At 47.0% G+C, this 12,495-nt stretch overlaps 1 protein-coding gene across 1 annotated transcript in view; it reads right to left on the bottom strand.

Moving 5' to 3' along the window:
• Positions 1–1,518: 1,518 nt before the first annotated feature.
• The window catches only part of WDR75 (WD repeat domain 75), a 31,560-nt gene continuing 20,583 nt past the window's right edge, over positions 1,519–12,495 (bottom strand). Inside the window, 6 exon segments of the mRNA XM_061577330.1 lie at positions 1,519–2,569; positions 3,105–3,196; positions 5,884–6,075; positions 7,541–7,600; positions 9,972–10,034; positions 10,036–10,142. Of these exon segments, the coding sequence (XP_061433314.1) occupies positions 2,350–2,569; positions 3,105–3,196; positions 5,884–6,075; positions 7,541–7,600; positions 9,972–10,034; positions 10,036–10,142 (734 nt within the window). The 3' untranslated portion in view covers positions 1,519–2,349.

Below are 12,495 nucleotides of genomic sequence, written 5' to 3' on the forward strand. Positions count from 1 at the left end.
CCTCTCGTCCTCTGGCTTGAGATGGCTGCCACCTATGGGTCAGATGATTGCCTGCCACCATTAAGCAATTGGTAGTTAAATATAACAAAAAATCCTAAAAAGTGTATAATTTTGGGAAAAAAAAATTCACGAAAATACTCGATTGGACCACTGGAAGTGGGTTAAAAAACGACCGAAAGATTTGCACAGTCGTAAGCGCGCAAGCAAGTGAACTTAATATAAAGGATTTAAAAAATACAAATTAATACAAATAAAATAAAAATCACGACGTTTCGGAGGCAACACAAGCTTCCGTCTTCAGGTGGAACTGTCACAGCACGATAGCTGTATAAAATGAGAGAAATTACAAGAACACGGTATATATATAAATACTGTTTTCTTGGAATTTCTCTCATTTGATACAGCTATCGTGCTGTGACAGTTCCACCTGAAGACGGAAGCTTGTTGCCTCCGAAACGTCGTGATTATTTTATTTTACTTTTATTAATTTAATTTTTTTACCTACGTGACTTTACCGAAAAAACCTAAGAATAAGAATCCTTGCAGTCACGAAAGCTACAGACGGGGTCCTCTAAGAGGGCCTCTCCCTTGAGTCCCCCCCTCTCGTGGAAGCCCCTTTTAATTTTAACAGCAAGCCGTGAGCGAATTGCACTTTACTCTTTGGTTCTTTCGGGAAAGTCACGTAGGTAGAAAAAAAATAGCAAAAAAACTGCTGTGGTTCTCACCTGATGACGATTGCTTTGTGTTGCGATCAAAACGTCGTGATCTATTATTTTTTCTACCTACGTGACTTTACTGAAAGAAGCAAAGAGTATAAATTCCTGCAGTCACGAAAGCTTCAAATCAAGATTGAATTGCACCTTCATTAAAATTATGCAAACCTGAAAAAACACGATTTACTTAAAAATTGAGAAATTTACTTTTTTCAAAATGGAATCTTTGAGACACTAAACGATGCAAAGATTCACCGTTTGATGTATGCGCAGAATGTGCGGCGCATTCTTGATTGCAACCATTGGTAATTGGAGATTTGTGTCAAGTGTGGCGAATTGACTCGAAACGCAAGCACCAAGTCTTAAATATATTTATTAAAAATATAAAACAATAATTTCCATCCGAGACATCAGCAGCATAGTTTGAAGGACATGCATTTCAATCCATCCGACTGCATTTCCCAGTAATATCAAATTAAATAAACAGATCTTAAGGGCCGTCCATAAATGACATCACGCGATTTTGGACGATTTTTTTACCCCCCACCCCTCGTCACAAAAAGTCAGACCCCCCCCTCAAATTACGTCAAAAAGCTCTGCCCCCCCCCCCCCCAAAAAAAATGCTTCAAATCGCTTAGAACTATTGTCATTGTAGTGCGTATTTAATGTGGCGCTGCACTCTGATGTTGTAGGAGAAAACATTTATTAAAAAGTCTATTTAAGTAGAACGTGTTGTCTATATGTATTTAAAGTTGCGCATTTTGATGTGACGTCACATTTCTCACCCCCCCCCCCCCGTCACACATTATCACAAATGTCTGACCCCCCCCCCCCCAGGTGCGTGACGTCATTTATGGACGGCCCCTTATTTAAACACTTTAAATGGGAAAGCGGGAAGTCTTACGTTAACCAAAATATCCATATAGTACACGTCGCATATCTGACCATCACTCACCCACACTGAGCAATGAACAGTCCATAAACCCAATGCCATCATTGTGGATGGTGTGACTGTCATCATCCTCAGATCTTCACAAATCTAACCTCTTCACACAGCCATTCATTCTTATTCTCGCACACAGTCGCTTGTTTGGAAAGCAAAGCCGAGCATTTTTTAAAGCAGTTTGTGCTTTATTTTTATCCAATAACCTATCGTGTGTGATCTGTCATTTTCTATAGATACACCTATATCTGACCTTATCAAATATTGGCCTATAACCAAAGTCAAATGTGATAAAGTAGTGTAGGTGTTTTCACCACAAAGGTCAAGAGCTACCCCCCCCACAGTAGCGACACGTTTGTGCCAGTTCCGGTTGCCATACGGGGGCAGATCCTCCCATCTCCACAAACACGCGTTCAATAATTCAGGTCGGGGCGAGACAGGGTGCGGTCTTACAAATGTGCCGTGCGATAGGACGCAAGACCCCATGTTGTTGTAGAGCCGGCGGACAGACGCAGCAACACTGGAGCACAATTAATGACTCAGGGGTGAGGGGGGGGGGTAGAATTACATCAGAGACAAAGTTGCGCAAGGCCACATTTAGCCCTAAGTCGCTCGCAATGTTGCGTGCTTTCAACAGTTCGGCAATTGGCGAAAGGAACGCAAGATCATCGATTCCCGGTGGTGCGTGTGGATTCACGGGGTGAACTCTGCCACCCAGCCGAAGTCCGATCTACCGAGACGTTTGAGCCGTTTCGCCTCGGACCGACTCAACGTTGGCGTACGTCCCTCCGTCTCTTCGCCACGAAGTTCGTCATTTTGTGGAGTGCGCGACGCGGGTTCATCACTCTCTACATCGGAGTCGACCTCTTTTTTAACTACATCGGTTTCCATCTTCTCCTCATCCGGAAGCTCGCTGAAGAAATTCCAAATGAAAACAAAAATTCACACATTATTATAATAATAATCTTCAGTGCAATCTTCTTTACTGCCATTGAGTTAAGGAAGCATAATGGTATGAACAGTCTCAAACGGCCTGCAAACAAATATTATTATTTAACAAATGAGTTATCTTTCCAGGCGCTCCCGGTTTCCTCTGACATGTAAACATTGTTTTATATTTTTATTATTTTATTGTTTCCCTTCTACGTGACTTTACCGAAAGAACCAAGAAGTGCATAAACTATAATTACTATTATTTCATCCAAGTACAGTTATTGCACCATCTTTCGGCATTCATTTAACTCACGAAGATAATTCTATTTGTATTTTATTATTTACCCCGGGTGAGTCCCTATGTTGACGGGGTTTTCATAATCAGATGTTTTCTGCCAATGAATGAGCGTTTATACGCGTGCGAGGTTAAACCGGAGGCACCTGGAGGGAAAGCACGGCAGTGATTCCCACGGTAGTGTGTGGCGAAAGCTACAGAGAAGACGTGCTAAACGTACCTTTTCTCTTTCTTGGAGATCAGCAGGGAGGTGACAAAGAGGTTGCAAAGGACGGAGGCAGGAGGCAGCACATGCGCTGGGGTACTCAGCATCTGAAAGAGCAGGCCGTGACAACCAAAGTCGAAGATGAAGAGTGCAATTTTGATGCGGTTGTTGCTTAAAGCATCGTTGTCTCCGTTGCTGTGCAACTTGTGAGTAAACAATGTTGCTCACAGCTTCGCAACAAGACAACTTTGTTCAAACTGCGTTCAAATGTTGGTTCGTTGCACTTACAACACACGCACGCGCTGCGATCAGCAGGGTGGGATCGGTTGGTCATCGTGGGAATACTAAATGCAACATGGCATGTATTTTTTCCATGCAATTAAAATCTCTAGACGTTCAAGAAACTAAACGATTTTTTTTATAAAGGCAATGTCACCAACACAAACTATCTGCATTTCCCATAAATATGCTAAATTCCTCTGGATATGCAAATTCCTTTGTCAAGGCGCCCCTTCCCCCCTCCAACCCAGCTTAAATATACGCTGCCAAGCCTGGTGGTGCCCATTCAGACGCTGTCTTTCCGACAGACCTGTTCTTCACCTGAAGACGGCTGCTTGCGTTGTGGCCGAAACGTCGTGAGAATTATTTTAATATGTTTTATTTTTATCATTTTATTATTTCCCTTCTACGTCACTTTACCGAAAGAACCAAGAAGATGAATCCCTGCAGTCACGAAAGCTTACAATCGAAAAATCTGATCAAAGTGGTCAAGTGCGGTAAAATAACCCACCCCATAATCCGCACGGCATGGGCAGGCCCTCATCCAGCAGTGGATCGACAACAATACACGTGTAAAACAGGTAAGTATCAAACTCACCATAGCTATTTTCACAGCATGTTATTATACTCTTTTCAAACATATGGTTGTTGAGGAGGTTTTTTTCTTTCCTGCCCTGTTTACCCCGGGGCAGATGGGAGGTAAAAGGAAGGACCGTCCAAGCCTCTGTGTTATTACAATACAATGGGTGAGAATCGATTTAAAGCTTTCGTGACTGCAGGGATTCATCTTCTTGGTTCTTTCGGTAAAGTCACGTAGAATGGAAATAATAAAATAATAAAACTAAATAAAGTTTGTGGAATCCACTATGGGGTGGGATTCTACAAAACTTTATTATGTTAAAATTTTTTATTTTATTATTTCCATTCTACGTGACTTTACCGAAAGAACCAAGAAGATGAATCCCTGCAGTCACGAAAGCTTTAAATCGAAATTTAACCGCCACTACGGGGTGGGGATTCCACAAAACTTTATTATGCTTTATTTTTATTATTTCCATTCTACGTGACTTTACCGAAAGGACCAAGAAAATGGGTGAGTAATTAACCAAAGTTGAAGGCGCAGCCCTGCAATTGCTTTGCTCACGCCACCGCTGGAAGAAGGGCCTCCACACGAAGGAATTCTAGAGAGCTTTCTCAAGGGCATTCTCGCCCACTCTTCCAGACTGGCCAGTAACGTCTTAGAAAAGAGAGACATGAGAGTGCCCAAACTTTACCCCATCGCACGCGACCTTACACTAATCAACTGACAGTGGTGAACCCATTTACACCGCTGGGTGAACAAAGCCGGAGGGGATTTAAACAAAAACTCTGCCCCCCCCTCCCCATCGTTTCAACCATCGAATTGAACCCGTGACCTCTGGACAGCAAGAAGACAAGTCTGGTGCGCTAACCCATTACACCAGTGGCAGCATTTCCCCCTCCCCCAAGTCACCCATGCATGCGGCCGTGTTGCGCAACAGCGTCAGGGGTATAGGCAATGGTTTAACAATAGGATGGTTGCGCAACATATGAAGAATCAAAGAGCTACACTTGAGGTATGCAACCCCATTCAGCTTCTTTCTTCTCCCGCCGCCGCCTGCGTGGCGAACGTCACCTGACAAAGGCAGGTGACGTTCGCCTCACCACACGTCTCTGTGAATAACTTTGGCAAAAGCACGTCACCGTGCCCTCCGTACTTTCCTTTCGAGTATTTTGTGGTTGATGCTAATTTACGCAAGTATGTATGTGTAGTGCCAACCCTACAGGACAGGGTGTGCGAGTGCCGCCGAAGGATGAGGTTACTCAAGGCCATGGAACACTCTGGTTGACACCGGGAGGACACGTGACCATTTAATTCTACAAAGGGGCCCCAAGTGGGGGCTAGGGGTGGTCACGTGGTTAGCATCCAGATCCTTCCTGAGGATTCTAGAAGGTGGTCGTGGCCAAGGGCAGAGCCGGCCACGCCGTAAAGATTATCAGCCGGGTCCCGAGAGGGACCAGGGTTGTTGTTGTTGTTCATCCTGAAGAAACCTTCGTCTACGTTCTCCAGTTCAATGAGTCTCCAACACGTGGACCCGGACCCAAGCTGTTGGTCCCGGTCCGTATGACCAGTTACGTAGTAACCAGTGTAGTTAGCCTGGTGGTCACCACCTTAGGTTGTTATTCTGTTAAGGGGTAGTTACCCCGTGTGTTGGAGTTGAATAAATGTGTTGCCTCTAAGTCTACGTCTGCGACTCAGGTGAACCCACTGCATGTGTGTGTATGTTTGCGAGTGGAAACAAATGACGAAATTTGCAGTGGACACCTCCAAAGTGCTCCATCACTATAGGTCACGAGAGCTGCAGCATAGCCCCACCCCCCACCACCAGGCTGGCGACAGCAACATGGGCAGACCTTAATCCGGTCAGCGAACAGATCATGCCTGCCACCGCTGCCAATCAATGACGACCACAATCCCGCCTCCCCCACCACCTACCTCCCGGACGGTGAGCGAGCCCGAGAGAGCAGCGGCAGCCTTGTTGTCTCTCTCCACGACGGCGTCCCTGAATGCACCGAGTTCCGCGTTGTTTGCGGTGGCAGCACCATCCTCTCCCTGCTGCTGCTGCTGCCGGTGGTGTTGCAGCAGCATGGAGAACGGAGTGGCTGGGATGTTCTCCGCCAGCACCAACTGGCAGGTCCGAGAGAGAGAAACGAATGTATTAGTATGTAACCAAGTAAATAAAGAGCAGAAGTCACCTTTCATCAGAATCTTTATTCACAGTGGAGGAATCCGTTGAGCTCTAAAGCTCTTTTTCAGGTGTCCAGTAGATGTCCAATTATTATTATTCGTAATAATGATGATACTGGGTTTTTATACAATAGGGTCGTTTATCCCACTACATGACACAACGCGCCGCCGGCAAACACAGAGGTGCGCAAGTTAGACTGGGAATTAACCTGAAAAGACCGCTTACAAGAATATTGGGATTGTTAACAGAACCCTCCAATCTTGGAATCGCGCTCTATCAAAACTAAGTTTGTGCAAAGGGTGTCTACAATGTGTCATACACGTGATATATTCACAGTCCTTCTGCCAATTCACCGCTCGGACCTTCCTACACCGTGCGTGTGGCCTGCCAAGAGGATGATTTGGGCCCCAAACTTCACCGTGCTGGTCAGGGAATGTTCGTGATGAGAGAGGGGTGGGCTGCCCACTACCGGTTCAGAGAACGCTCACCACTGGCATTAGTCGTCACAGCTGTAAATTAATTCGACAGGCCGATTGACGGAGGGACACCACACAGATTTTGTAGCTCAACAGGTGTGTGACTGCTCCCCCAACTGTTTGACTAAAATTATTATAATTAGAGACAGTGGTGGTTCTAGAACCTATTAAGACAAATGGCGATCCTGACATTTCAAGGTTATTAAATCGGACCCTACAATTCAAGAAAAACCCATTAAATGTAACTATTTTTGGTAAATATCAATGAAATGGCAAATTTCGGTGTCCTCACCGAGCATGGATAAGAGGTCACTACACGCACACACTTTATAGTGCGAAGATTTAATTGCACGATTTTCAACCCTTTAAACCACATCTGCCCACGGCGCAGATGTCGCCAACATATTTCCCGGCCACAAACAAAACCCAAAACACCTGTTTTTTTGCTGGCGGACTCCCATTAGTTAAGTACCAAAACAGACTCCACCCCCGCTTTCGAATTCAAAAGGTCTTATGAAATCTGGCACATTCAGGGTAATTTTTAGCCATTTGCCCCTCAGGCCAATGGCTCAAAAAATGGGTAAATGGGACTACCCACGGTGGGGTGGTTAATGCTCGCGCCGATTTATTTTTAGCAATATATTTCCATCGCATATACGCACAGGGGTGGGTGGGGGAGGGGAAGAATGTCACCATGGTAGCCTTCACACAAAACAGAGGAAACATTTTTTAGCATAAAAATGTGTTTTTGGAATATGTAAAAAAAACTGTGTATAGAAAAACAGACAGTGTTTATGGCTTGCTTTCTGCCCACTGGTTGCATTTTATCCACCCCAAGGTGGTACCGAACTACCCCCCCGCCCTCCCTTGGCTCACAGGCTACAGAGGGCAATGCAGCGAATGAAGCGCCACAGCAACGGATAGATACCTGCTTAGTGGTCGGAGTGATGTTAACGTCCAGGTCATCTGCCGTGACCGTCAGCAGCTCCTGTGTGCAGACACATCACAAGGCATTATTACGCCCCTGTTCATCAACCTCTGATAACACAATAATGCCATTCCCATCGTCGCATTGGGTCGTTTCAGTTCGGCTGTTGCAAGCGAGCGGTTGCCACAACAGCCGCGAATTTCACGAAACCAGTCACGAGGGGTGGCTACCAAGTGGCTCTCGGGGTCGGAGTGCCGGGCCAGCGACGATGAGTACCTGGGTTTGAATCTGGAGTTTAAGCCACCCGTGGATTAAGCCTGGATGCTCAAGTGTTGCGAGCAGCTGCGTCATCAGCCAGGGTCACACCAAGGACTGCATAAAAATATATATCGTGGTAATTTAGGTTCTTTTACTTAATTTCACTTTTTCCAGCTACAAAAATGTAAAGAAAAGATTTCAGTTTGACTGCGCTGTGACAAACATCTCGGTACCAGAGCGTGTGAAAAAGCGCGGCACCCAAAGTGTGGATAAGAGGTCATTTGGCGGGAGGGAACTCAGAAGTAGTTCTGTGATGTCCGCGGCGAAAACAAGTTGCTCTGCGAAAGGTCACTTTGTCACACGATGCCAACAGGACAACTGGCATACCATTGGGAGAAACGTGCATTTTTTTTTTTTTACACTTTCCAACTAACGTTGGAAGCTTTTATGGATTCGCTCTGCTCCACCCGTCTGTCAGTCCATCACAGGGTGGGGTGAGCAGGTGGAGGATCGCTATAGCTTTCATAACGATGATCCAAATGTTCACATAACGCGAGTAATATTGTGTTGCTCTTCAGGAATTACCAAGTTTTCCACTCATGGTTTACACCCCCGACTCCCCGCAGGGGGCTTTACAGGTCCGGTTTTACAGGTTGTAAGCAATGGCGGAGCCAGGATTTTTAGGTAGGAGGGGGTCAACCCCTCCAGCAATGAAAAATGATAGGAGTTGTTAGTAAGTAAGGACTTGTCCCTTCACTATGGGGACCTCATTTGCCAGTAAAAATATGATAATTGGTTCTTTACCCTTCTATCTGGCAACAAAACTGACACCTTTTTGCAAGGAGTCATGTTTGCATAGACCGCAATACCTGCAGTCATAATACAAACAAAAGAACATAACTTTTTTTATTCGACGCGTGTGCGGCGATGGCACAGCCATCGATCGAGGGTCGAATTGGAACCGCGTTGTGTGATCGGCATCGCGCTCGCTGAAGGTGAATGCCTTCAGGGAAGTCGTGGACTGTATACACAACTGCGCACAATTCTGAGTCACGTATAACCGCTTTGCCGTTACTTATTGCCAATTATGGACTCAGACTATTGTCCTATCATCTCATAGAGTCCCTGGCACGTAATAATATTTTACACAGTGGCAGTGGGGGTCGCAAAATTCCAATTTCTTACTAATAAACCCCAATGATCCGATCGAAATTAGGGATTTTGATCGGATCATTGGGGGGGCACGTGCCACCCCACCCCCCCCACTGGCTTCGCCAGTGGTTGTAAGCGTCCTTAATTAGAGCCTATTGTTGAGAATTTCACAAGGGTTGGGCCGTTCTTTACTTTTAGTAAACACAAGAGGGGTGAGGGGGAGGCTAAAATGTTGGAGACCAAAGAGCTGCGCATGTGTCAGCATGTTACTACGACCATATGCGGTTGCCCATCTTCCTCGAAGCGTAAACAACCCCCCCCCCTTATCCGCTAATTAAATACTTGTGAAGACAAAACGCACAGTGGAGTAAATGATTCCGTAACTCACGCACGCCCATAATATTTCCCTGTCCTTCACTTTCTTTTATTGAACCCATCGCACTTCCAGACGGTCGGAGGCGAGATGACACTCGGCCGGGGGGGCGGCCTTGCAGGTTGTGTCCTCTGGGCTAAAGAGTCTCCCTGTTACATGTACGTAAGTCGAACTTTTCACGCTGTACGTTACCAACCACGCTATTCGGAGGTGTGGGAAGGATAACAAACTAAACACACGCAAAAATATATATACACATTCCTGGAGGGAAGGGCAAGGGAGGGGGGTACATTATCTGGATAAGGTCGGGGGGGGGGGGGGGAAGACTATACGAGAAAATAAAACACACCAGGGACTTTTCGATTTAAAGCTTTCGTGACTGCAGGGATTCATCTTCTTGGTTCTTTCGGTAAAGTCACATAGAAGGGAAATAATAAAAATAAAACAAAATAATTCTCACGACGTTTCGGCCACAACGCAAGCATCCGTCTTCAGGTGAAGAACAGGTCTGTCTATTTTATTACTTCCCTTCTACGTGACTTTACCGAAAGAACTAAGAAGATGAACACCAGGGACTTGTTTAAATGAAATGCGTCCGGACGAACGTCACAAGCGTTTACAGCTTCACCGCGCCCAGAACTAACTCACGTGGTTGGCGTTGAGGAAGTAGAGCTGCGAGCGGGCGAGCCATCGTGCCGAGTCGGCCGAGAATGCGGTCCGCTCGCTCCCGCGGCACGAACACGGCGGAGGAGACGAGCTGGGGGCACACGCCGCGCTGCGCCAGCACTGGCCTCGCCTCGCTGGGCCGGAACACGAACACTGCGAGGGGCGGCCAGGAAAGAACGCTCCATGTCAGGCCTCCCTCTCCACAACCTTCGGTGTGATGAAGTTTAATCAGGGCACTCCAGGCAGCCTGGAGTGCCCTTCAACCAGCAGCGAATTGGCAAGAGGCTGCAATTGATGAGGTATGAAGAATTCACCCACCACCACCCTCCATGACGCTCAAGACTAATTGTCACGATTTTGGGGTCACGACCTTATTCAAGTTCAAGAATCACATAATTTTTTGTTTACAATTGTGGGGCGTGTAAAATAAATCTCTCGAGGAGTGGCTGCAAACGGTCTCGTTAACCGGTCAATCGGACGCACGGCGATGGCTACGCATGCGGCCTCTCATCCGGCACTGTGGAGTCGAGAAGAGGGTTGGCGGATCACGGCGCGAATGTTGTGCAACTCTCTTCCCGTGGGCATCATACCCTGGCTCTCCGGAAGGCAGGACCAGCAAAGCACAGACGAATATCATCTTTCCCTTCTCTACGGCATAGTGTTGCCCCCACTGCATGCTTGGGTTTTCTCCGGGTGCTCCACTTTACTACCACATGTATAGAAGAAGGCCTGCGGTGCTTGCGGAATTGTTGGTAGCCCCGGCTTAACACCTGGCTGCTGCCTTCAGACCTGCCTCTGGTTCGTCAGCGATTGCGAGATGCAATTTGGATGAATGACGCTCTATAAAACTAAATATTACATGCCATACACCAACATAAAAAATGGATTTTCAGAATACAATTTGAAACCTGCATCTTCAAGAGCATGATTCGATTTAAATAGACTCGTTACAATGTCGCAACGTCCAGGACTTAAAAAAACAACTTCAATGCTATACATCCGCACAGCAGGTACGGCCAGAATGTAAGATAGAGGTCACGGCCAACCTCGGGTTTTCGTATTGCTTCCAGAGAGACGCGAGTAATTTAATCACAGCGGTATTATTCTACGGTCACAAATGCGGCGCGAGGCCTTGTGAAAGATTGCTCGGCACATTTTGCCGACACTCGATGGCGATTGCCGTCAAGATGAACGGCCCCAACACACGGCGCTCGACTTTTGAGCGGTAATCCTAAACAATCGTCTTGATGAAAATCACCCGCATTGGGGGGCGGCGTTGCGTTGTCACCAAATCGGCCTCCCGGCGTGTCGAGCTGCGTCTGTGACGAGCAACGCCGAATCAATCACGGCGCTCGTCGCAATCAGCGCTTCATCAATCTCGCACGTCCACGGAGCTGTCGATGCTGCTGCCGCTACCACTCCTGTCGCTACCACTGATGCTGCTTCTGTGTAGCGTGGCACAAGCTCTCTCTCGAGCTTGCCCTCGTGGAAACAAACGCAGGAATCGATGAAGGGGAGGCGGCGGGGGTTATAACATGAACGCAAAGGCATGGGTGGCCCCAAAAGTGCCTTATGGCATAAGGTCCTGAGACGTTTCGCTTGGAGAGAGTCGGACGCAGCACAACCGCGGAAGCCCACACAAAAGTTTGCAAAAAAGTGAGTTTTCAGAGATAGGTGCGCATTTTTATTACGTGTCTTATTTACGTAAATGATCACCATGATAATGATTTAATTACAAACACATATGAACTAACGATGCAGAGTACAGTACTGCTGATGGCAGAACTTTGCCGGCTGATATGCGGCACTGCCTATGACAAAAAAAAATCACCCAAAATGCATTCAACCCAACGAGATGTCAGGAGCTAAGCAGGCTCGAGTGTGGACATTAAACCCAGTCACACCTCAGAAGTCAAGCGGGGTTGAGCCTGGAAAATCAACCGCCGTCAACACTGGTTGTTCCGGGTTTGAGTCGCGGTGTTGACCATTCCTTACATCAAGGTTTCGCCATGTTTGACTGCAAGCAATGCGATTCATTAACCCCCGACCCATGCCGAGACTAGAGGGTGGGTCTCCAATATCCCCCCCCCCCCTCGCACCGCCTATAAACAAGGCCAGCGGTGAAGCTCAAATCCAGGAGTGGATTGACGCGACGTCGGCTCGCTGGTTACCAAACTGCCGACCTCGCCGGGTCTCCCGGGTGCCGTGGCCTCAGGTAAATCCTTTTGGGGATCACGCCGAGCGGTGGAACCAGCTCGTCATAAGTACACGTCTCATCATCGGCCACGCACCAGAGTAACTTCTCCTCAATTGCCTGCAACTTCGCATTTTCCTGAAATTTCACAATACCCCACAACTTGCCTGCAATTTTTCTACTGCCTGCAAATCCATATTTGCCCGCAATTTCTCAATTGCGTGCAATTTCTCAATTGCCCGCAATTTCTGATCTGTCTGAAATTTATCATCTGTCCGCAATTTACTCTGTATGTGTCCCATAACACCCTGG

The sequence above is a fragment of the Lethenteron reissneri genome, chromosome 7 (assembly GCF_015708825.2).
Source record: "Lethenteron reissneri isolate LAM-NWPU_2019-01 chromosome 7, ASM1570882v1, whole genome shotgun sequence".
NCBI lineage: Eukaryota > Metazoa > Chordata > Hyperoartia > Petromyzontiformes > Petromyzontidae > Lethenteron > Lethenteron reissneri.